Below are 27,518 nucleotides of genomic sequence, written 5' to 3'. Positions count from 1 at the left end.
GCATATGTGTGTGTGATGATCAGCACAGACAGAGCTCAGCGCTAGCCCCCCTAGTCTATGAGGGTGAGTGTGTGACTGTGTGTGAGTGAGAAAGAGGGAGAAACAAGAAGAGCGGAGAGGGGGGCACCGCACAGCCAGAAAGAGGAGGAAGAAAAGAAAAAGAGTGAGAGGAAAAAAAGAATAAAGGAGAGAAACAGAGAGAAGCCACCATGCTGTGCTGTATGAGAAGGACAAAACAGGTAATGTCACCCCCAACTCCTCCCTGGGCACAGAGCTTGCTTTCTAATTATTTGTAGGGTTTACTGGTGGACTTGGGATTCTTCGGGGTGGGGGTCCCACTGTCTTTTGTGCATTAAAGTGACATGTTCTTGGTGCAGCCTTAGGGCGAGACCCAGATGTGGGCAGCAGTTGGGCTCACTCTTCAGCAGGGGTGTGTGTGTGGGGGGGGGGTACAATACTATCTGGATATGATATAGAACGATCCTGATCCATGGTTGAGCCCTCCAAGCCTCACATGCTTGTCAGTGAAATCCTTGTCTAATAAACCAGGCGTCTCGTTAACCAGGAACTTAACGCTCTTGCCATTAACTGTGCAGCATGAATCCCAATATTCAGCCATAGGAAACGACTGATGGGTATAGACAGCGCCCCGCCCCTGCCACCGCTGCTTGGAATTCAGTACCTGTTGGATCGTAGCCTGGTTCCCCCCGGCGCTGCTAGGGGTGTCGCTGGACCCCATGAAGTGCACCCAGTTTTGAATTGAAATCTTCTCTTACAGAAAGGAGTGGGGAGCAATTCCATTGAGATTGAGTTTTGTGCACTAATTACATATTTACCTGGCAGCTTAGGGGCAAAAATACACAAATGCATCCGGTTTAACCCTAGAAATGCTCAGTAATGCGATTCAGCACTTTATTCACAAGGGAGAAAAATAATTAATTCCTTCCTGGACCTAAAAATGGCAATTCAATTTCTCCCCAGATCAATAGCCTCTGGATCAATAGCTTTGGGCACCAGCTTTTTTAAACCCATCTGCTCCTGTTTTAAGAATATATACTGAATCAGCCATTTCCACCCCAAATAGTGAGGATATTTTATCTAATTTGGTTAAAAGGAGGCAAAATGGACTTTTTGGGTCTGAGAAGGGTGTGACTGCACATGTGCGGTTGGTCTGATGTGTCCGTGTATAATATAAAATAATATTGGAAAAGCTATAACTCAGGGGGTGCTTGAGGATTGATATAGGGCAGATGGGCAAAATGGTGCCATGCTTCATTGGCTTGTGAAAGAACCAGAGAAATTGATCAGATAGACAAGCAATGCTGGCGATGCCTCCCTGGCTCCACAGGAGAAGGGGGGGGCAGGTGCATGTCTTCGTAACCTTCTTTATTCCATAGCAATACACCGGTGAGATTTCTGGTAAAGAGGGGGTTAAAGGTGCGGTTGGCCGTATGATGCACTTGTAGAATAATGGATGATCATTTGTTGGGTGGGGTTCAGCAGAATGAAAGGGTTAAGAAGCCGGTATTAAAGAACACAAAGCTGACAGTGAGGATTGTGCTGGTGTACAAGGGGCATTATACAACAGAATTAGGCAAATGATCACGTTTGATTTGTGTAATCCGTGACTGTAGGTCTTGAAACGCCTCGTTCACATTATCTCACTCTTTACAGACTCGGCTTTCTGTTCCATATGTCAGGTGAATGCAAATCAACTTCTATTGAATCAATAAACCTCTTTTCTGCCATATTCATAACGATGTTGAATGCCAAATGTTGAGCTGTAATGGCACACAAATATTGGGCTTTTCCAATTAACCTATTTGCCGGCTCTTGCTGTTCATGAATATGTTAATGACATGTCAATGGGCGTGCGTGCATTGAAATACTTTGGTGTTACACTTGTAAAGAGCAAAATAGGAGGGGAGAGAAAGCATTGGAATAAAAACCATTATTATCCTAGTCTGGAAAGGAAGCAGCTGCCTTATTGAGAGGGCAGATAAACCAGTTAAGGGAGAGAATAGAATTAAACATTGGCTGAGCTGCAGGAAAGCTGACAGCGCCCAGACGCCATGCGGACACTCTTTGCTGGGGGCGGTTGGGCTGCTGCTGTAGAAGAAGAACCCACTGGAACAGTAGAGCATCTCTTGGGTGGACTCCATGGTATATGAAACTGTAGGTACTTCCCAAGACTCTACGGAAGCAGCTAAGTCTTCAAAGCACATGTGTAGGGGTCCTTGTTGCAATTGTAGTATCAGGCACCCAAATCTGACATAACCAATGGCAACCTGTAGCTTTAGAGATTTTACTAAACTACTGATCCTAGCTTCCTCAGGTCACTAGTTGGCTTGAAATGCTGAAGAGCTATAGGTTGACATCCATGGGTCCACCAACAGCTACCCATTCATTCCGTGTCCTACGGTGCATGAGTCATGTCTGCCAGTGGCTAGCCCAGAATTCTACATCACTGTAACTATGCATAGGAATGAATGGTTTGCTGATTTAAATGCCATTGCCATTAGGCATCTGGTGTAGACACTGTTTAGACCTGGAAGGTTTTAAAAGCAGCTCATCGATACCTTATAATCTTTTATAGATGCCAAAATCAGTCAGTATCTGTGTAGACTTGGTTTAATTGGAGGATAGAAATATATTTCCAGACTGAAATGTTCCTGCCCCCTGTCTGACACCCCCTACTGTAAATTTTCTGTATTAGATTTTACCCACCAAAGATATGGCATGATGCCACGCCCATCACTGGGTAGAGGTTTGCTATACAAAAGGACACAGTTGTGCTCCATGAACGAGGCTCTACATATTAAATTGACTTGTTACAATGTACAGTTACCCCCATAGCTGTCCCTTGTTTCATCCCTTGTAGAAGAACTCAAAAAGCACAATAGGTGCCTCGATGGGAAGACCTTTCCTAGTATTGTGACATTGAGGAAAGGGGAGCAAACTTATATTTGGTTCTTGCTTCATCCCACTGAGTCCTAGAAATGGCAAACCTGAAATGTTTTAATGGAAGGACCTGCGTGTGGTACACGTGTATGCCTGACAGATTTGGATCTCTGATCTGTGCACCTTTGTGTAATAGGGAGGCATTGTGCGAGTGCCTTGAAGATGGAATATTTTCCCTCAGGATAAAAAGCTCTTTCCTGCTGAGTAGGAGACAGTCCCAGAGACAAGAATGAAGATAAATGAGCTCATAAGGGAGATTATTTTAGGATGTAAAATAACTTTTGGCTCATTGGGAATACAGCAATAACATCATTACCAGTGGCATCTATACAACCCCCAGCCGGAGGAAATGTCTAGAGCTTCTCTTGCCGTGTGAGAGATTGAATGGTCTGCATTGCTTTTGCTCATGTTTTTAATGATTTAAATGCCAATTTTCTAGGTGTTGGTCTCTTTTGTTGTCATGTTCAGTTCATATTTCCTAAGCCATTTTGGATAAATGTAAAAAACTGCCAAAGGGCAAGTGATGTAGAGCTCATAGCAAGCCAAGATGGATTAATGGGATCTCAGTTGGCTTCACCAAAAAGTATCTATCACAAAGGAGAACTTGCTAGAACTTTCACCTAAGGAGGAAATTAGTGGCTGACATTTTTGGGTTGAGAATTAATACTAAAAGATAGTACAGATGGAGACACCATTGTCCAGGTTATGGGGAACAAAGAATGGTAAATGGATGAAATGTTAGCACTTGGGATAGTTCTGGTCACCATGGTTGCTCAGTGTTAATCAGCCATAAAAGTAAGGAACATGTATGGGCTGGTCTTATCTGGAAACCTAAATGGATGCAACTAGAAGTATCTACTACAATGGAGAAGTTGAGGTGTCTGTACACTCAAAAGAACAAAAGAAATTGATGGAAAAAAAATGTGGGTCCAACGGGATACTGGCCATAAAGATGCAGCCAACAGAAGTAAAAGCACTTTATGCCTTTAAGGGCAGCTTGGTCCATTAATGGAGATATAACTGTCTGCCGTAGCCTAGGATGTCACTTTGGGATAACTCCAGCTACACAAGAATGGCCAAGGAAGGCATTTAGCACACATGGGGCAGATTCAATTTCATGAGAAAATCTTATCTCTTAAATGAATTCCAGATTTTCTCATAAAACCAGATGCAACGTTTTCTCATTGATTTGAATCTGGCCCATGGCGTCAGATCTGGACGGGCAACCCAAGTGGATTCACCAACAAGAATCAACTAGATGAAATGACAACTTGTAGGATCTAGAAAGGTGGAGAAGAGTCTAAATGAATAAATGACAGGGATTTGCTGATATTCCAAAGGGAATTCAAGTGTGTAGTCTATGTTACTTTGGGATAATTCGGGTTTCATCTATAGGTTATTGAGAAACTGGGACATCAAGTGGACATCAAGAACAAATTGTGTAGTTGGTGATTACATGCTGCTCATTTTCCAAATGAGTCATGTGACCTAATGGTAAATATAAGTCAGCCCAAAAATAGATGAAGGCAACTTTTCATTGGTCTCCTGTAGGACACTGACCCTTCAATGGGGACAAGCCATGGCACAGTTGCACCATATTCATCTGTGGCAGTTATGCCATTGGCCAGGATAACAAGAAATATCACAATAAAAAAACTACTGCTAAACCTCATTGTAGCTCAGCTACATCTGGGGATTGGGCAAGTGGTAGGCCAAAGGGGCTGTTCCCCTTTAAATTAACTTTTAGCATGATGCAGAGAGTGATACTCTGAGACAGTATGCAATTGATTTTATTATTTGTGGTTTTTGTGTTATTTAGCTTTTTATTCAGCAGCTCTCCATTTTGCAATTTTGGCAATCTGGTTGCTAGGGCACAAATTACCCTAGCAACCATGCATTGATTTGGATAACAGGCTGGGATATAAATAGGAGAGGCCTGAACAGTAAGATGAGTGATAAAAAGTAGCAATAACAATAAATGTATGGCCTTACAGAGCATTTGTTTTTTTTTGATAGGGTCAGTGACCCCCATTTGAAAGTTGGATAGAGTCAGAAGAAAAAGTCAAATTATTCAAAAACTATTAAAAAGAAACAATGAAAAGCTGCTTAGAATTAGACATTCTATAACATAATTAAAGTTAAATTACAAGTGAACCACCCCTTTAAAGCAGGGTTTCTCCCTGTTGGTGATGCTCTCACACCAACCCATCTCTTTTGATGCCTGGAGGATGCCTGGTTGCTAGGGCTCCACTTACTATAGCAACCAGACAGTGGTGTGAATGACAGTTTGGATAAGGAACTGGAGAGGGCCTGAACAGAAAGATATATGATAAAGTGTAGCAGTAACCAATGTAGCCTCAAGAGCAATAGATTTTTTGGTTGCCAGTGGAAATTAAATTAACGATCTTTTTCATAATGTGCACTAACACGTAAAAGCCTCACTCATAGTTATAGTTTTATATAGAGGAACCAGTATTATATGTGCCGAATTCAGGTCCCATGAGCAACTGTGTATGGAAGGAGGAAACATTACTATGGAATCCATTGGACAAATGGGGGTGGGAAATGGGAGTGTCTGTCCTGATATCATCACAATGTGATAGGCTGCATTGAAATGATTGACAGCATCTTATTGCTGCCCATAAATACCCACTGTGCTGCCCCTTTTTTCTGCTTGAGGGACTGGCACACGTTCTATGAGCGATTGCATTTCAAATGTGCCAACTAATACGGAACGCAATTACCAGACTCTTCTGTTACTATTAATTGGTGCGGCTAATTGTTATGTTTCCCAGAAATATCAGCAGGCTCATAAACAGTCTAATTAAATCCACTCGTTTATTGATTCCTTTCCGTGGGACCCATTATGCCAAATACTTCTAAGTGATGTGTCACAGGTGCATCAGATCTCCCATAATCCTCCTGAAACTGAGAATAAGGGGGTTATTTATCGAAGGTTGAATTTTAGAATAATGTAAATTTTTTAAAACTCTAATAAATGAAATTGTATTCACAATTGGAATGGCAAATGATTTACGAAAAATTTTGAACGTCTAAAATTCGATTGAATAGTCCCTACCCGAAAAATCAACTCCGAAACGAAAAAAAACAGTGAATATCGCGCTGCAAATTAATTTTTTAACTCGGCAGGTTTTAGGGGGCGAATATTCAAATTAGATCTGTTTTCGGGGTCGAGGTGTCATAAATCTCAAATTCAAATTCGAGATGGTGCTTTTAAATTCTAAATTTTGAGTTTTGACCAAAAAAAATTTGAATTTACCATTTGAACCATTGTAAATCTGCCCCAAAATGGAACATTTCCCCTTTACCAGCAGTCAAACGGAGCAGTAATATGCGCACAGACCATTGCGCCTCAATATTGTTTGCCTTTGAAATGGGCGGGAGCTGCCATATTGTCTCCATTAGACATTACAGTATGAGGTATAGCTTATTGTGTGTTTGGTTGGATTTGTTCTTATAGGCAGGGGCTGCTCTATTGCTCAGAAGATATAGTTGTAAGAAGCAGGACCAATCCAGAGCAGTAACTATGACTGCAAGTGCTTTTATTGAGGAAAATTGCAATTGTGTTGCAATGTTCCTCAATAAACGCACTTGCAGTCATAGTTACTGCTCTGGATTGGTCCTGCTTCTTACAACTATATCTTTTGAGACATTTTGGGGTATGGACACAGGATATCCCTTTAGTTTGTGGTTTTTGGGTTATTTCACTTTTTATTCAGCAGCTCTCCAGTTTGCAATTTCAGCCATCTGGTTGCCAGGGTCCTAATTACTCTAGCAACCATGCATTGATTTGAATATGAATAGGAGAGGCCTGAATAGAAAGATGAGCAATAAAAAGTAGCAATAACAATAGATTTTTAGCCTTAAATGCCATTTGTTTTTTAGATGGGGTCAGTAACCGCCTATTCATACTTCCCAACTGTCACGTTTTACACAGGACAGTCCCGATTTTGACAGCTCAACCCACAGTCCTGGGATTGTTACTGAAATGTCCTAACTTTCTCTTTGATCTCCTGACCTGAACAGCCAAAAAAAGTTTCTATCTTAATTGGCTTTTGGCAGAGATCCCAGAATATGTGGCAGATGCACTTAGATACATTTGTAACAATTTAAGATAAGCAAAGAAACAATTGTAACATAAGCAGGTATCTTGGGAGGACTGAGACAACCAGCTTAAAGGGCAATTCACCTTCATTATCAAAACTGAAATAACACATAAAACCACAGAAATGTGTTTAAAACTTTCATAACCTGAAAGTATGACATGGTAATTAGGGGTTGTGGTCACAAAAATGGGTGGCAAATCTTTTTTCCCTCTTTCTATTTCCAAAATGTTGGGAGGTATGCCCTATTTGAAAGCTGGAAAGCTATAGAAGAAGAAGGCAAATAAATAAAAAAAACTGTAAAAAAAAAATAATGAAACCCAATTAAAAAGTTGCTTAGAATTAGCCATTCTATAACATACTAAATGTTAACTTAAAGGTGAACCACCCCTGTAACATGCTCTAAATGCGTGGGAGCTCTCATACTCATACATCATGCGAAGAGACTGGGATGTAAGAGTTGGTATCAGACGGTTCCTGCTGAATTGTGCTTAGTATCTACAGGGGGAGAATGGGATCAGTATGAAACATTGAGGCTTTGATGGTGCAGTGGCAAATGGTAAATTTGCTGGCACCTCTTGATTTTTGGGGCTCCTTTCTTGTCCTCTTTCCCATGATCCCCCATCTACGTGTCGGTGTGTGTATACATGGTGTGTGTATACATAGTCAGGGAGAGAATAAGATTTGATCTGTGCCCCCACCCTCCCTCGGTCATGGGGTCGGCTGCAAAGCTGCTACTGGACAGAGGAATGCGAGTGACTGAGACAGACAGTATGTGCAGGGATCACGTTAGGGAAGATGTGACTACATGTGACATGTGCAAGCACCCGGAACATCACGGCTCTAATAAAAGAATCAGCTGGTGTGCGGTAGTATCTTCCCTAATTTCATTACATAGGGTCTGAAGCAGTGGAGGGCAGCTAGCAGCACCCCAGCGTGGATGGCATAAGTATCTAGTGAGCGAGTGAAAGAGGAGGTAGTGTGGCAACGTTCATCTGCAGTGCAGCATCAAAGTGTTGCAACCACTTTGTAAATAATACAACTGGGGGCTCACCGAGGCTGCTGTTTCAGGGGCCCCCGCCCCCTTCTTTTGACATGAGCAAGACTGGAGAGTTGGGTCAGGGGCAGGAAGGACAGGGAGCAGATCTGGGCTGGTGGGGCCCACGAGAGCTGGGGCCCACCGGCCCTGCACAGATACAGGGTTTGACTGTGCCAGAGTGACACTGGGAAAAAAACCCACCAGCCCTCATAGTCCCCACTGGCCCAGACCCGCTCCCCTGGCTGCCCCATAAAGACCTGAGGAGCAGCAGCGTTTGCTCATGACTTATGTGCATGCATAATAAGGTTTAAGGTTGGAAGGGGGCCCACTGGGGACTACCAGGAGGGCCCTTATTTTGCAGCCCATGGTTGGCCGCCAAGGCTCCATCCAACACTACGTAGAGACCTGAGCACTTAGCAGCCATGCAGCACGTGGGTTTTATATATGTCTGGATTTTTTAAGATTAAAGAAGGAAAGCTCAACTCCAAGGAGGCTGCCAAATAATAGGGCACCCTCAAATACTGTAATGACTTATCTGAAACCCTGGGCTGGTGCTCCTACTGGCAGAAAACTGCACTGGCCCCCAGGGCCCTTGGGAGGGAGCGATCCTCTTCCTTCCTTCTTTATCTGCACAGGCTTGCATATGCAATAGAGTTAAAAGCCAGACTTTAACAAAAAAAGCTGGACTTTAACACTCTACTGCAGCTGCTAGATTTTGAAGAAAGACAAAGTTAGGAACAGCCATGCAACATGTGTGATTCTGTAATTGAGTGGTTGAGGGGTTGACTAAGTGAGTGAGTAAGAGTTAAATATGTACTTTGTGCCAGGTAAGGTAGGTTTGCTTTTGGGGTGAAAACTCCTGGGTCTGGCTCTAGAATAAAATCAGCGTTATGGTGAGCTAACTGTCATGCAGCATATGGGTTTCTATGTGGCTTCATTATTAATATCATATCCTTACTGTGAGTGCAGTCTAATCAGCCCCTGAACTAATGGCTAATCAGCCATGCAGCCTGTGGGTTTTACATGCATCTGGGTTTTTAAAGGGATAGTTCAGAATCCCTACTGTGAATCTTCATGTTTTCCCCCTCCATTGCCCGATTGTAAGTGACTGGAGCTGCCAGACAGGAGGATACAGTAACACACTCTTTATTCCCAATGGGATTCAGAAAATAAAATCTCCTTGCCACATCCTGGTTAAATAAAACCCAAACCCGCTTTGTGCCGCAGAATCCTGTGATTACAGTGACAGGGCCGGCAAATTACTTACAGGGATTTTCCATTACTCCAATCTTCAATTACTCCGCCATCCACTCCAGGGGCAATTCCCCACTGACCACAGACAATAGAATAATTGATTCCTTAGCTTTATCTACACGTGGCAGCTGCTTTAAATTCATGAGGACGAGGCTTTGCCAATGCATTTAATTGTGGATTCAGCCTTGGCTCCCTTTACTCCTCATGCCCCTTTGTAAATACTCCAGCAGCTGGCACTAAAGTCATCTCTATCTATACAGTACTGTGAGTCTTTCACAGTCCCCAATGGAATGGTGGCTAATTATATATATATATACATATATATATACATACATATATATATATATATATATATATATATATATATATATATATATATATAATATGTATACAGTATATACATTAGTTATATATATTATATACCTACGCTGCCATAGTTTTATGGGATTTCTCTGTACAAGCTATGAGCAAACTTAGGGGCTGTTCCTGCTGAATTATTCTTAGAACAGGGGAATACCTATGCTACCATAGTTTTATGGGATCTCTCTGAACAGGCTATGAGCAAATTTAGGGAGCTGTTCCTGCTGAATTATTCTTATTACAGGGGAATACCTATGCTGCCATAGTTTTATGGGATCTCTCTGAACAGACTATGAGCAAACTTAGGGGACTGTTCCTGCTGAATTGTGCTTAGTACAGGGAATACTTATGCTGCCATAGTTTTATGGAATCTCTCTGTACAGGCTATGAGCAAACTTAGGGGTCTGTTCCTGCTGAATTATTCTTATTACAGGGGAATACCTATGCTGCCATGGTTTTATGGGATCTCTCAGTACAGGCTATGAGCAAATTTACGGGCTGTTCCTGCTGAATTGTGCTTAGTACAGGGGAATAAACTTGCAAGCTAGGCCTGTTCACCTGAAACTTTGAACTTCCTACTCCTCACACAATAATATATGGGTAGGAATACTCAATACATATATTACAATCCAAGTTACTGTATGTTACACCTGCCTCTGACTTCTTATTAGAGGATTATCACACTACATTAGAAGGATTGTAAAAAAGCTTGTACCTAGAAAGACAGTAAAAAATGGAGTTTTATTTAAGGCTGAAGCTTCAAACTTAGTAAAACCTTCATAAAAGTAAGAGGAAAACAAAACAAAAAGTAAATAATGTCCCCTTTCATGTTTTACGTCAACCATTCTATCCTTTTTTTTTTTTCACCCAATTTACAAAAAAAGTTAAAGATTTTATTTTTAAAGTTAAATTGTTAAATGTTACAAGAACTCAGCGTCATCCCTGTTGCTAGCTCATATGGTTGGGCGAATGCCATGAGAATAAAGATGACACATTCCCATGCAGAAGGCATTGGCACAGGTAAGGATTCTGGGTGTTTTATTGGCTCAGGAGGACAGTGGAACAAACTGCTCACAATTAATTCATGGGAACTGCAAGTGCAAATTAACTTCTGTGCCAGGCAGTTGCTGAGGTGACAGTTGTGAGTTCTTCCTTAGTTGCAAGTCGTCCAAATGAACGGGGAGTGATTCTTAGCATTTAGTCCCCTACCCACAGACCGAATAATAGATTAAGAGTAACATTGCTATCAGTCTACCAAGTTCCAGTCGTACAGCAAATAATTAAATTTTCTCAGAGGGAGTTTAGACCTGGCCGGTGGGATACAATGAGTCGGCCCATTAATAACCCTGTAATTTTAGTGCCAAGTGCCCATTATCAAGGAGAGTGGTGCCTAATCATTTAATTGCAAAAAGATTTTCATGTTCAGAACGTTTCCATAGAAACTGCAGCCCTTTAGCAACCATGTACCCTTTCATTATTTGGCTGGTTCTGCTGAGCTTGGGACCCTATAATAGGCCACCCCATGTTATTTGTGACTCGACTGACACTGCTTTCTGCACTAATCAGCTGAATTCTACATAAAGCAGTAATAGCACGATATGCACCCTACGTTGCTCAAGCCGAGTATTAGTAGTCTTTTCTGGGTTCCAGTTTCCCTTTGAGGATAGGCACCCTCAGCTCATGCTAACTTACAGAAGTATAGAAACATTGGGGTAACAGTCTTTCTGCTATAGTTCCAGGGGTACCCAGGGCACAAATAAGCACTCACCCCAAATCTCCCCCTAACTGGCCTTCAGACTAGGCCCCCTTAGCTCATAACAAGGTTACAGATATATAGAAAAATTGGTGAAATTTGTTGCTTACTGTACTGCCTGGGTACCCTCGGAACTATAGGAGGGTGACTGTTACCCCAATATTTCACAGTTTTTTTTCCTACTATACCTGCTATCCCACAGTCACACTCCCTTCCCAGAGACTATTATCCCACTGTTACTATAGGCACAATGTAGTTATGATATATTAGAGCAGTGCTGTCCAACTTCTGTGGTACCGAGGGCCAAAAATGTATTGGCCTATGTGGTGGAGGGCCGATAATAGAAGTCAGTGTTGGCCACGCCCCATTTTAAACCACACCCACTGTAAACCACACCCAGATCATATCCACATTAACAGTGGTAGCACACCAAAAAACCAAATGGTTGGTGCTCACTGCAGGGAAATCCCTCATCACTCATATGTGAAAAATTGAAGTTATGTTAAAACATACCCTTAAATCCATATGCCTCATCCTCTCCTGTGGATAATATAACAAACCCCAACACATGATTAAACACCTTAGGGGCCCCTAACAACAATTTCCAAATGCTAACAAACCCCAAAAATAAACCCCTAACAGGCTTACATTCCGCTGGCAGTGTATGGCAATGAGAGAATGGCACACACAAGCAGCACTGGGCAATCAGAGAATGGTACACACAAGCAGCACTGGGTAAGCAGAGAATGGCACACACAAGCAGCACTGGGCAAGCAGAGAATGGCACACACACAGGGAGGGAATGCAGAACAGAGCAGGAGACAAGGAAAGCTCTCAGTCTAATATGTACTACATACAGTGACACAGTGCTGGTGCCCCATTAGCATTTTGAATAAAGTATGAACAGGTGAACAATGTAGGCAGTTTCAGTCTGGGTCTCAGGTGTGAACAGTACAGGCCTTTAGGATATAAACAATAGAGGTGTCACAAGTGTGAACAATACAGGGGGATCACAGGTGTGAATAATACAGGGGATTAGTTTGAATTTGAAGTTTAAACAATGCAGGGGCCAGTTAATCTCTGTAGTGATACCTTTTAAATGTTACATATGGTAAAAAGACACAGCATGTGGGGGCCACAGAAGGGGGGGCGGCCCGCGGGCCGGCAGTTGGACAGCCCTATATTAGAGTGATTTTAATCCTTGTTCATTTACCAAGCAAATATTACTTGCACAATATGATAACTGCATGTAATTCCATCTGACCCACTCACTGCTGGGCCTAATAATAGCAGCAGACAATTATCCACCTTGATTGCAATTAGTAGATTAGAGTCTTTAATTGCTGAACATTTAATCTACTACACATGAGAACATTTCACCTAAAAGAAGCATGAAGAATTCAGGGGGATATTACAGGAAGCACTGGTGCCGCTCTTTCTCTTGATTAAAGCTGGATGCAAATTGACTAAAAGTTACTCGTGCATTTTGTCTCCAACAACAGTTTCCAAATGAAGTTACTCTCATTTCTTTATCCCAATTAATTATTAACACTATTAAATTTTTTTGGGGTGGGGGCACATGCTGAATGGAGATTCTGTGACAATTAATACAAGAAAACTATCCCTGAGGTTTGATATATATAAATGGATTGGAACTCCATGTAATTACTATGGAACATCTTTGCTCTCAGGCTTTGGGGTTCATATGCTGGTGGATAACTCACCGAAGGAGCAATTTATCCCCTGTGCCAATAGAGCAATTTTGGACTGGCCCACCGGGATACCAGGAAAACTCCCAGTGGGCCCAGGTGTCAGTGGGCCTCCTGCTTCTAACCATTTGGCCTATTTCATGGTCATTCCCTATTTCTTTATGGGAACAAAGAGACTTAGTAATGGAAGAATGTAGTAAAGTAGATAAAAAAATACTAGGAGAATAAAGATGTTAAGTGAGAAGAGGAGGAATAATAGATTGGATAGTGGGCCCATGGTCTATGGTTTTCTGGTTGGCCCCTGGCATCCTAGGCACACTGCACTAGAGCACCATAATTCATAGGGCCCTATTGTCCCAAACTACATTATTAGAGGCCTCTTGCCCCAGTGCACTCTACACTGGGCCCTCAAACCCCAGGCTCTGGACTGCAACCTCCCTCCTTGATTGAGGTGTTCCAAGAACTCACTTACTTTCCCTTATAATCACAAGGGGAAGGGGTCACCTGAATTTTCTAGGGTCATCTTGTACTTATCTACCCCAAGACAACACTGTCCAAGCATATAGGTCCTGTCCCTTTCTCTCCTTGAGGATCTAACATAAAAGCTGTGGTTACATGGGATTGTGCACCTGTATCTATATAGTATATATATATTTATATTGCAAAATGACAACCAATTGTCATTGGCTGGGAAGGCTGGTAAGACACCTGTTTGTTCAGCTATTTCAATGCTCCCTACATCATTTCCCATGAGAGTGAGTTAGTAACTACCTAGAGCCTGCTGCCTCCAGTGTGTGTTTATGTGTGAGCAGAATCACAATTTTATATTACACTTGGCTGTTATTATGCAAAGTATTGTATTGTGTTATATTACTTAACAATAAGTTTTAAAATAGACTCTACTTATTTGTAGCATTAGGTTTCCTTAATCAGAGAGTTAATGATATGGTCATAATTAACGGGATCCTATCGTAACAAGTCCTTCACACTAATTCTCAAAACAACCATACTTGAAACACTGACCTTTAGCCATATTAGTGCTATAGTCTGTATACAGCAAGCTGGGCAGTCTCACTTTTAATCTTTGTGGCCTGTTATTAACTGCATTCACTGGTCATACACCTTATGGCGTTTCATGGTACAAGCAGCTGGATGAAGTTGTCTTACGTGTTGTTTTCCTGCAGCAAAAATAGATTCCCAGCACAATTCTAAGCAGAGGTTTCAGCAAGGGATATGTTACAATACCTGCAGCTATAAATAACGATGGCACAGATTCACAGAAAGCGAGCCTGCTCAGTCGATAGGCTTTATAGCACAATTAACTTACAGTTTGCTTACCTTTCACTGGTTCATATGGGAGCAATTATTGTAACTATTAATATTTAAATGGTACTTGTTATTTCTAATTATTATTGTTTCTTCCCTCTTCAAGGTTGAAAAGAATGAGGATGGCGACCAAAAAATCGATCAAGATGGTAACAAACCAGAGGACAAAGCTCACAAGGCAGCTACCAAAATCCAGGCCAGCTTCCGTGGACATATAATCAGGAAAAAAATGAAGGATGACAAGAAAGATGACAATAGTGAGGAGGCAGTGGAAAACCACAAAGGAGAAGCGAAGGATGAGGCAGCCACAACAGAGAACAAAACCCCCAAAACAGAGGAGCCCACCGCTGATGGTCCTTTAGAAGTCAAGAAGGAGGCTATCAGCTCCCCAGCAGAAGACAAAAAACAAGAACCATCTTCAGAGAAGCCCAAGGACACCCCCTCAGAAGAAAATCAAGCTTCAGCGGAGTCAGAGAGCACCACAAAAGGGAGCACTGAAAACTCACCAGGAGTGGATGCCAGCCAAGCAAAGGAAGAGTCCAAAAAAGCCGATGTGCCTGAAGCTACTCAAGATGCTGCATCCGAAAAGGAACAGGAGAAAGCAGAGAGCAGTCAAGAGGACGTTAAGAAAGGTACAGATTGTACCAAATATTGCACAGTAGCAAGTACAGTAAGTGGTCAGTAGGAAGGATAATCCTTTGCACAGCAGATGGAGCAATAGTTTGTAGAGTAACAATACAGCGGGCCGGGCAGCCAGTAGGAAGTACAAAAGTTCATAAAGCAGATGCCAATCTGTTTTAAAAGTAACACAGAGGTGATCACTAGAAGGTACAGAATGTTATACAGTAATTGCTACAGTTGGTAAATCAGTAGGTTATCCAGCAGGAAATACTCTAGGAAGTCACAAGACATAATAAAGTTTCATAGTTTATACTACAATTCAGTAGGTGTTATGTATAGTAGGATGAACAGTAACAGTGGTACAGTAGGCATGGCAGGTTGACAGTTAGAACAGCTGGTTGATCAGACAGTGGTTGAGTAGATTATACAGTGGGCAACACAGCGCTTAGTCAGCAGTTTGTACAGTTGGCTGTTTAGATGGTGTTAAAATATTTGCTCATCGGGAAAAGCTGTTGGTTGTACAGAGTCAGGAGTCAGAGCTAATACTGTGTCCCTCTGTGTGTAATTGTATCACTATATTATTATTAAAGTTTCAGTTTCCAAGCAACAACTTGTGTTTTTCAGTTTAGAGGATGCAGGGAGTTGTAGGCCAGCCACTACTGAACCAAGACACAGCATTCAAGTCTTTGGACACTCCATTGCTTTGTGGATTTATTTTATTATATTATATTGATTGCTTTTTGGCAGCCGAACAGTTGGGCAGTGCCACTACAAGTGCAGAAGTCTGTGCCTGTGCCCTGAAAGCCAATTGCAACATCACAGTATTTTTTCCTTAGGGCAATGGATCAGAGGGCTTCAACCTCCATGTACAATTCTATTTACAGTCATAGTCAGATTTATTCAAAGCATCTTTAATTGTACTTTTCTGTATCTCTTCAACCTGACATTTCCATGTTTACTTAGGGCAAACTTAGGGGGCTGTTCCTGCTGAATTGTGCTTAGTACAGAGGAATACCTATGCTGCCATAATTGTATGGGATCTCTCTGTACAGGCTATGAGCAAACTTAGGGACTGTTCCTGCTGAATTGTGCTTAGTACAGGGGAATACCTATGCTGCCATAGTTTTACGGGATCTCTCTGTACAGACTATGAGCAAACTTAGGGACTGTTCCTGCTGAATTGAGCTTAGTACAGGGCAACAATTACTGAGATATTTATGCCAGTTTTTCCAAATTGGAAATGTAATTCTAAGCAACTTACCATTGGTTATAACATTATTTGTGATTGCTGTTGAAAACAGCATCTGGCTGTTTATATTCTCTGCATTGCTGGCTCTAACCCCTAATATATTGTAGCAGACATATGAATTTTCCCATTTTGCATTGATTTGCATAAATTGCAGCAAGCAAAAAACTGCTACCACCATGTACACAAATTGCGGCACAGGGTGAAGACAGAAATGATTAACTATGATTGATCCATAGAGATAATGAATATGATGAATGGCCGTGCCCCTTTGTGCGCATTAATAAAGCCGATGCTTCCTGCTAATAACTGGGTTCCAGCTATTGAATAATACCCATGAGTGGAGCATGGGGTTAATATTCCTTTCAGTTATTAATAAAAAGTTATTAATAAAAAGTCTATCTGGTAAATCAGTGTAAAGTTATAGTTCAAGTATCACTTTGTCGCCTGCACTGTCCCTCTGTAACTGTTACAGCAGCAAATCCCTTCCATAGAAAGCAGTAGAACAGCACCCCCATCAGCTGATCCAAGGGTAAAATCGAATTCCTTCCAAAGCCATAATCATCCAGAAATAACCCTCTTCAATCTACAGGCACTTCTTATATATTTGTTCTCATAGGTGACACTTCCCCTTTATTTAGTTTTTCACATTTGTTTTGTCTGATTTGCAAAAAAAAAAAATCCTACTTTTGGATAACTGAAGACTGGAAAGCAGCGTCTGGTTGTTTCTTTTTTTTCCTCTGCACTGCTGGTCCTGACCAATGTGTATCATTGAAACAATGAAGCGAAACTCCATTCCCCTCTGGCCGAGATGCAGCTACCCATAATGCACTGCATTTTCCGTGATATAAAATACCTGAAAACAGGGTGATTGACAGAAGTGTGTAGGCGATTGTAGGAGCTGTAGTTGTGTCACAGGACAATGTTTCCACACTACCTGTAGTCAGAACCAGCAGTTCAAGGACATTTAGAACAACATAGAAAAAATTGCACATTGAAAACTGGATATTGGAAACTTTTTTTTAATTATACAAAATGTTAATTTTCTGGTCATCATTTGCATCTAGTTCCCCTTTAATTTGAAAGAAACAGTCAATTTATGGTATGATTCATCCAAATCCCACCCCTTACTTTAACGCCAATCCCTGCATCTTTTGCCACCTGCCAATTGTATCTTTGGTTCTCTTGAGGACCTTTCAGCCACAGAACCCCTGACTGGAGGATCCCCCTGTCCTACACTGAGGGTGGCCCTGAATTCGGCAATCACCATTACATAGTTACACAGTCAGTCAGACAGTTAGACAGTTACATAGTTACACAGTTACACCGTTACACAGTTACATAGTTACACAGTTACATAGTTACATAGTTACACCATTACATAGTTACACAGTTACACAGTTACATAGTTACACAGTTACACAGTAACATAGTTACATAGTTACATAGTTACACAGTTACACAGTTACATAGTTACACAGTTACACAGTTAGAGAGTTACACAGTTACACAGTTAGAGAGTTACACAGTTACATAGTTACACAGTTACACCGTTACATAGTTACACCGTTACATAGTTACACAGTTACATAGTTGCACAGTTACATAGTTACACAGTTACACCGTTACATAGTTACACAGTTACACAGTTACATAGTTGCACAGTTACATAGTTACACAGTTACACCGTTACATAGTTACACCGTTACATAGTTACACAGTTATACAGTTACAATGTTACATAGTTACACAGTTACACAGTTACATAGTTACATAGTTACATAGTTACACAGTTACATAGTTATACCGTTGCATGGTTACACAGTTACATAGTTACACAGTTACACAGTAACATAGTTACATAGTTACATAGTTACACAGTTACATAGTTACACAGTTACACAGTTACATAGTTACACAGTTACATAGTTACACCGTTACATAGTTACACCGTTACATAGTTACACAGTTACACAGTTACATAGTTACACAGTTATATAGTTACACAGTTACATAGTTACATAGTTACACAGTTACACAGTTACACAGTTACATAGTTACATAGTTACACAGTTACACAGTTACACAGTTACATAGTTACATAGTTACACAGTTACATAGTTACACAGTTACATAGTTACATAGTTACACCATTACACAGTTACATAGTTACACAGTTACATAGTTACACAGTTACATAGTTACATAGTTACACCATTACACAGTTACATAGTTACACAGTTACACAATTACACAGTTACACAGTTACATAGTTGCACCGTTACATAGTATATATACTAACTTTAGTTGAGTATCACAATAGCCTTTGATATTATGTCTGTCCAAGAAATCGTCGAAGCCCCTCTTAAAGGCATTAACTGAATCAGCATCACAACATCACCCGGCAGTGCATTCCACAACCTCACTGTCCTGACTGTGAAGAACCCTCTACGTTGCTTCAAATGAAAGTTCTTTTCTTCTAGTCTAAAGGGGAGGCCTCTGGTACGGTGATCCACTTTATGGGTAAAAAGGTCCCCTGCTATTTGTCTATAATGTCCTCTAATGTACTTGTAAAGTGTAATCATGTCCCCTCACAAGAGTTTTCTTTCCAGAGAAAACAACCCCAACCTTGACAGTCTCCCCTCATAATTTAAGTCTTCCGTCCCTCTAACCAATTTAGTTGCACTTAGTCTCTGCACTCTCTCCAGCTCATTTATATCCCTCTTAAGGACTGGAGTCCAAAACTGCCCCCATACTCCAGATGAGGTCTCACCAGGGACCTATAAAGAGGCATAATTATGTTTTCATCCCTTGAGTTAATGCTCTTCTTTATGCAAGACAGAACTTTATTTGCTTTAGTAAGACTTTTGGAGCTACAAATCCGCCCTGCGCTCCTTTAACACCAGCCTCTTCCAAGCCAAACAAACATACTTTACTTCACTCATTAACTCCCTTTCTAAAAAACCAGCACAACTTTTCTCCACCTTTAACACTCTCCTTTCCCCTTCTCCACCCCCTCCATGCACATCTGTCTCTGCTCAAGATATTGCTGAGCACTTCAAAAACAAAATTGACACTATCAGAAGGGACATTACACTACTCAACCCCCCTAGACTTCCACCACCCTCCCTCCACACTGCCCAGTCTCTCCTGTGCTCCTTCACCCCTGTCACTGATGAGGAAGTCTCAAAGCTTCTGGCCTCTTCTCACCTTACCACCTGCCCGCTTGATCCAATTCCCTCGAAACTTCTCCGCAATACCAATCCTTGTCTAATCAAAGCCTTAACTCACCTATTTAATCTTTCGCTCTCAACTGGACTGTTTCCTTCTCAACTAAAACATGCTCTTGTCACCCCCATTCTGAAAAAACCCTCTCTTGATCCCTCCAATCTTGACAACCTCCGACCTATCTCTCTGCTACCTTTCATCTCTAAACTACTTGAGCGCCTAGTCTACAACCGACTTACCTCATTCCTCTCTGACAATAACCTGCTGGACCCCCAACAATCTGGTTTTAAGCCACAACACTCCACGGAAACTGCCCTGACTCGACTAACTAATGACCTCTTAACCGCTAAAGCCAACAATCATTTCTCACTACTAATACTGCTTGACCTCTCAGCCGCATTTGACACTGTAGATCACCCTCTCCTCCTCCAGTCCCTCCAGTCGCTTGGCCTTCGTGACACAGCCCTGTCCTGGTTCTCTTCTTACATCACCAATCGTTCCTTCAGTGTCTCCTACAATGGAGTATCATCTTCTCCCCTACCTCTTTCTGTTGGAGTTCCTCAAGGCTCTGTCCTGGGACCATTACTATTCTCCCTCTATACTTCCTCCCTTGGCAAATTAATAAATTCGTATGGTTTCCACTACCACCTCTATGCTGACGATACTCAGATCTATCTCTCATCTCCTGATCTCAACCCAGAACTCCTAACTCGCGTCTCCTCCTGCCTGTCCGCTATCTCTACCTGGATGTCACAACGCTACCTTAAATTAAACCTCTCTAAAACTGAAATGGTTCTCTTTCCTCCAATTAACACCAGTAGCATCCCCGAAGTATCCATCATAGTTAACAATTCCACTATCACCCCCTCTCCCCAGGCCCGGTGCTTTGGGGTTATCCTAGATTCTGCCCTGTCATTCACTCCTCATATCCAGTCACTTATTAAATCATGTCACTTCCACCTAAGGAACATATCCAAAATACGATCATTTATCACCCAAGACGCTGCCAAAATTCTTATTCACTCTCTCATCATATCGCGTCTAGACTACTGTAACTCTCTTTTAATTGGCCTCCCCCTCCAGAGACTGTCACCTCTCCAGTCCATAATGAACACTGCTGCGAGGCTCATACACCTCAGCAACCGCTCCTCCTCTGCCTCGCCATTCTGTCAATCTCCATATATTCTATGTATGTAATTCATGTGATGTAGTTGTATAATCACAGTTACTTTACAGTGCTACGCAATATGTTGGCGCTATATAAATACATGTTAATAATAATAATAATAATAGCCACAGAATGACACTGCCCAGAATTAGACAACTTGTTATCTACAAAAACCCTAGATCCTTCTCATTTAAGGAAACTCCCAACACACTGCCATTTAGTGTTCAACTTGCATTTATATTATTTTTGCCAAAGTGCATAACCTGCATTTATCAACATTGAACCTCATTTTCCAGTTTGCCGCCCAGTTTTCCAATTTAGACAAATCACTCTGCAAAGTGGCAGCATCCTGCATGGAACCTATAGTTCTGCACAATTTAGTATCATCTGCAAAAATAGAAACAGTACTTTCAATGCCCACCTCCAGGTCATTAATAAACAAGTTGAAAAGCAAGGGACCTAGTATAGAGCCCTGCGGTACTCCACTAACAACACTGGTCCAATTAGAAAATGTTCCATTTACCACCACTCTTTGTAGTCTATCTTTTAGCCAGTTCTCTATCCAGGTACAAATACTATGTTCCAGGCCAACTTTCCTTAATTTAACCAGTAACCTTCTGTGTGGCACTGATGTATGAGACAAAATGAATGAGAAATAATTGCCCCACTACATGTTGGAGCCCAGAGACTTCATGAAAGAAAGTATGGCTTAGCTCAGGGAGGTTTGGGGGTTTTATGTGGCCCTTTAAGGATTTTCTCCATATGGCTTGCCTGACCACTTTACACCCATTAGATGTAAGAGGCTGGGCAGCACTGGGGTAAATAATGGCAGTTAGATTCATAACCACTTTCTGACCCATTTTCCCTCCCTAGGACTGTGCAGGATGCAGAGCAATTCATCAACTGCCAGTTTTATTGCCCCTCTGCGCCACAAGTCACAGTGCTGAGTAAAGGGAAAGAAACAGCAGTTTTAGCTCGCTGTCTTCCCGTGTTTCCCTCTCTCTTTGCCTGTTGTTAGTGTAGGGAAGGCCCAGTTGGCACCCATGTCTGGGCATGAGACTGATTCCCTGCAACTTTTCCTATATCTGGGTCTGGTGTAACCCGTGGTATTCCCAGAGTCTGAACCCATTGCACTCCAGGACATCTGAATTTGGTTGTGGGGGTTGTACTCAGAAATAATACAGGTATGGGATCCATTATCCAGAAACCCATTATCCATAAAGCCCCAAATTATCGAAAGGCCATCTCCCATAGAATCCATTTTATCCAAATAATCCAAATGTTTTAAAAATTATTTATTTTTTGTCTGTAATAATAAAACAGTAGCTTGTACTTGATCCCAACTAAGATATAATTAATCCTTATTGGAAGCAAAACCAGCCTATTGGGTATATTTAAAGATTTTCTAGTATACTTTAGAAAGTTCCGTTATCCGGCAAACCCCAGGTCCCGAGCATTCTGGATAACAGGTCCTGTACCTGTACATTCATTTAGCACTAAGGATGCTGAGCAGGAGGAAGGAGACTACAGGGGCTGATTTTATAGCATCACAACTCCCAGCTGTACCTGTTTGGATTGGGCAGTCTGGAATTGTGTAGCCAAAAATAATTTAAGTTTATAAAAGCTGAACCCCACCCCCTTTTTTAACTTGGTTATTCTCTGCTATATTGGAGGGACACAAGCAATGTAAATACCCAGCAACATAAAGATATAGTGACATGTTACAGATAGCCCTATGGCCACATACACAGGGGAATATGTATAATTAGCACAAGCAGTAGCTCAGTGGGTCACTATTCTCACCTTATTGTATGTAAATTGCTGGATTATAGCGATGAGAATATGAGAGAAAATAATTGGACTCTGCTTTATGGCAGCTGAGATTCTAGCTATCTGTATAACAGAGCATTCTGTCCCAGTGGCTGTAAAGATCCTATCTGATCCCCATTGGAAGCAGCAGTCCTGTCCTGCTTTATGGCAACTGAGATTCTAGCTATCTGTATAACAGAGCATTCTGTCCCAGTGGCTGCACAGATCATATCTGATCCCAATTGGAAGCAGCAGTCCTGCCCTGCTTTATGGCAGCTGAGATTCTAGCTCTCTGTATAACAGAGCATTCTGTCCCAGTGGCTGTAAAGATCCTATCTGATCCCCATGGGAAGCAGCAGTCCTGCCCTGCTTTATGGCAGCTGAGATTCTAGCTATCTTTATAACAGAACATTCTGTCCCAGTGGCTGCACAGATCCTGTCTGATCACCATTGGAAGCAGCAGTCCTGCCCTGCTTTATGGCCAAGGTTTTAGCTATCTGTATAACACAGTATTCTGTCCCAGTGAATCCCATTAAATAAAGAATAATGTGCCCTGCAGAGCTAATTTCTTGGCACCTACCCGCACATTCCCCTGCCTACAATGAATTCTGGGAGTCCCAGTGAGTTGGGGTTCATATGCACAGTATGTAGAGGTGCCATACTCAGTAGAACAGACTCCCCAGACTCTATAGATGTAGTAATTACAATAAAGTGGAGTAACTTGTTCTGTGTCACTGAAATATGAACTGTGCCTTTCAGGCTGTAACTGAAGCTGCACAGATCCCCCCAGGGGTGCAGCCAAGACAACAGAAGTGCTGTACGCTTCCCATTCCCCCTTGGCTCTCTAGGGGGGGCTAATCTGCTCCACCAGCCAAAAGTGGCAGGTTTCCACAGCAACCAGGCAGCTGTTGTCTAGACAATGAGAGCTGAGGGGTCTCCATTGCCGTCATGGCCTTTACTTTTGAAGCCCGTGGTAGGCAGCACACGGCCGAGCTATTTCTGTCTCCGGGCAATATCTCCAGTATATATATATTTATACCTTTAAACCTCATACAAATTTGCCTACTAATGTGCCCCCCAGTGACCCACCAGCTGCCCAAACATCCCTCCCAACCTCCAGATTTACAGATTTCTCAGAAATTTGATAGTTACACTTTTTCCATGGAAAGTCAGAACTATAAGGGGGTGCTGACTCCCAGCAATGGGCCAGAACCAGGAACTTGCTAAATCCTTGTTATGGGCAGCCCTATGACTGATAAACCTGCCTCTGCCCTGAAGGGGGCGACATTTCACACTCTTGGCAGAAGTAGACATTTTTGCTGTTGTTCTTCTTGCTTCCAATTGGCTCTCAGGTCTGTTCATTACATTGTTATACAAGGGTATAGCTTGAATGTGCCACCTAGTGGTCAGCACAGGGCAATGCAGCTCAAGAAAAAGCAATGATACAGTTGTAATACAATAATGACCTTGATTTGCATATTAAATCAATCTAATTGCCCAACTCTTGAGCAGGGAGGATTTTTGTGTTTTCTGAGGATTGTAAAAGGTGGTGAGACCTCTATTTGGCCATTTGTTATGAGGAGTTGTCTGCTTGCGAGTGTTTGTGGAAATAGGATTAGGGGTTATTATTACGCTACTCCCCCAGCCCAGAAAAAGTCTCATCTTGGTTTTTTTTAGATGAAAGTACAAAGTGATCTGTACCGGCACCGCATTGTGACATCATTTTCTTTAGGTTTCATTTTGGTTTCAAATGTTTTATTGGAATAATATTGTGTATTGCGCCCGGCCTCATTTCACTGCATTTTGTTCAGCTTCCCACCACTGGGGAACATATTATGTGATGTGTCAATGAGACCCTGCCTCTGACTTGCTAATTAATCCTCCATGTTCTTAACTCCATTTACTAATTGATCAGCCTGACTATTTACTGATAATTGTTTCCTGCTCTTTGTTTATTGAATGTGTTTCTAACTGATCACCACTCCAACTCTCTATTTACTGATCACTGCCCCTAATATCTATTTACTAATCACTGCTACTGACTCTCTATTTACTTATCACTGCCCCTAATATCTATTTACTAATCACTGCTACTGACTCTCTATTTACTTATCACTGCTCTTAATCTCTAGTATTTACTGATCTTTGTCCCTGACTCTCTATTTACTGATCACTGCCCCTCATATCTATTTACTGATCACTGCTACTACTGACTCTCTATTTACTTATCACTGCTCTTAATCTCTATTTACTTATTACTGCTCTTAATCTCTATTTACTTATTACTGCTCTTAATCTCTATTTACTGATTGTTGTCCCTGACTCTCTATTTACTGATCACTGTCCCTGACTCTCTATTCAGTGATCACTGCTCCTGACTCTTTATCCACTGATCACTTTCCCTGAATCTCTGTTTACTAATCACTGTCCCTGATGTTCTATTTACTGATCACTGCTCCTGACTCTCTATTTATTGATCACTGCTCATGACTCTCTATTCACTGATCACTGCTCCTGACTCTCTATTTACTGATCACTGCTTCTGACTCTCTATTCACTAATTACTGGTCCTGACTCTCTATTTATTGATTACTGGTCCTGAATCTCTATTTATTGATTACTGGTCCTGACTCTCTATTTACTGATCACTGCTCCTGAATCTTTATTTAATGATTACTGCTCCTGACTCTTTATTTACCAATTCTTGCTAGGGATGGGCGAATTTTTTCGCATAGTTACGCCCATAGACTTGTATGGCGTTGTGCGTGAAAACAAAAAGACGTGCGTCAAAAAATGTTGACGCCCATAGACTTTAATGGGCGTCGATGACATTTTGACGGTGGCGAATTTTTGGCGATACAAAACGGGTCAAATTCCCAGAGCTATGAATGAAGAAGCATGGCTTATATGGATTTAGTTTGGGAGTGTTGGCTTGAAGAACATATACATGTGGTCTGATCTACTGTATCTTCCTCCAGTCTGTACAAATAGAGTGTGATGTCTTAGCTTCCCCTTTTATGTGCAGTGCATCCCCCCCCCCAAAAAAAATAAAAAAACTCTGTATGTGAAGTCACAGATATTAGAATTCCTGCAGAGACTATAATTAATCCCGGCAGGGTCCCAACTTTAGCTGAAAACTGTGGGTCATTATTGTCTAATACTGTAAATTGATGGGCATATTTAATAAAACTGCGGCACACATAGTCTGTATTCCTTGTTACATTTGTACAGCTATGGGATCCATTATCCAGAAACCCTTAATCCAGAAAGCTCAGAATTACAGCACGGCCATTTCCCATAGACTCAATTTTATTAAAATAATTCACATTTTTAAAAATGATTTCCTTTTTTCTGTGTAATATTAAAACAGTAACTTGTAATTGATCCCAACTAAGATATAATTAATCCTCATTGGAAGCAAAACCAGCCTATTGGGTTTATTTCATGTTTATACGATTTTCTAGAAGACTAAAGGTATGAAGATCCAAATTATGGAAAGATCCATCATTCTGAAAACCCCCAGGTCCTGAACATTCTGGATAACAGGTCCCATACCTATATGTTTAAAGGAGGAAAGGCAGTCCTTAATTGTGTGCACCCCCAAGTGATTTATACTTACCTGGCACCCCAGGCTGGAGTTCCTATCAGGAGAAAACTGCACCGGCCCTGGGTGTCAGGTAAGTATATACAATCACTTGGGGGTGCCTAACTTTTGGCATCATACCTCCCAACTGTCTAGTTTTTCGTGGGACAGTCCTGATTTTGACAGCTCAACCCACAGTCCCGGATTGCTACTGAAATGTCCCGACTTTCTCTTTGATCTCCTCCACTGAACAGCCAGAAAAATATACAAAGTTTTTAGCTTAATTGGCTTTTGGCAGAGAGCCCAGAGCAGCCACCAGGTGCACTTGGATACTTTTGTCACAATTTCCAAAGATAAGCAAAGAAGCAATTGTAACTATTTAAGATAAGCAGCTCTCTTGGGGAAACCGTGACTTGCAGCTTAAAGAGCAATTCACCTTCATTAGCAAAACTGTAATAACACATAAAAAATACAGAAATGTGTTCAAACTTTCATAATCTGAGAAATTTTGTAAAATGGACATGGGCATGGTCAAAAAAATGTGTCCGCACTACGTGCAGCAAATCTTTTTGTCCCTCTTTCTATTTCAAAATTGTTTGGAAGTAAGTGGCACCCCTAATTAAATTTGCCTTTCCTTCTCCTGTAATGTTTATCCTGCAGCAGTAAAGCTTTATAGAGAGAATTCTGTATGGGACTGAATGTTGTGTTCCTTTCTCCCCAGATGAAGTAGAAGAAATCAAAGCTAGTGAAAGTGCCCAACAAGATGAGGCTGTCAGTGAAGAAGCCAAGCCAGACCAAGAAAATGCCTGAACCCACCGAAATGTTCCCCCTGTTCCTCTCCTCTTGGACTCCATTCTTCCAAACTCCCCCTTATCTCTTCTTCTCTCGGTCTCGCTCCTCACGTGGGTTCCTCACTCCTCTCCCCTTCCAATTTCTCTCTGTGTGGCAGAACATGTAAAGGCAGGGAAGTTGCAGCCGAGCAGTGTGGCTTAAACATTTTTAAGTGTCTTTTGGTGTTGTTAATGGCGAGTTTTCCAGTACGGTCCAATCAAATTCATTCTGGGCATTCACTTGCACTGTATACAAGTTTTATTCCAACGCCCGCGCTCTCTCTCTTTCTCTCTCTGTTTGACTGTGTGCAATGTTCCGTTTAACCTATGGATTCCACATTTATCCAGTGAATTTCCAAACAATGTCTCCTTTTATTCCGTTTGTACTTTTTATGTTTATTTTATTTTATTCTTGTTCCTCTTTAATGTGATGGAATGAACTTATCAAACAAATAGCCCTCCCGACAGTTTGTTTTCCAAAATAAAGCAATGTGCCAATTAGCGTAT

General features: G+C 41.6%; 1 protein-coding gene across 1 annotated transcript; it reads left to right on the top strand.

The window, feature by feature from the left end:
• Positions 1 to 27,518, top strand: gap43.S (growth associated protein 43 S homeolog). The gene is given in 3 exon segments (NM_001086869.1): positions 1 to 239; positions 14,633 to 15,158; positions 26,903 to 27,518. Coding segments are annotated over 3 exon segments (645 nt in total). The 5' UTR covers positions 1 to 209; the 3' UTR covers positions 26,992 to 27,518.

Source organism: Xenopus laevis, chromosome 2S (genome assembly GCF_017654675.1).
Source record: "Xenopus laevis strain J_2021 chromosome 2S, Xenopus_laevis_v10.1, whole genome shotgun sequence".
NCBI classification, from domain to species: domain Eukaryota; kingdom Metazoa; phylum Chordata; class Amphibia; order Anura; family Pipidae; genus Xenopus; species Xenopus laevis.
This window is presented reverse-complemented; position numbering and strand designations above follow the sequence as displayed.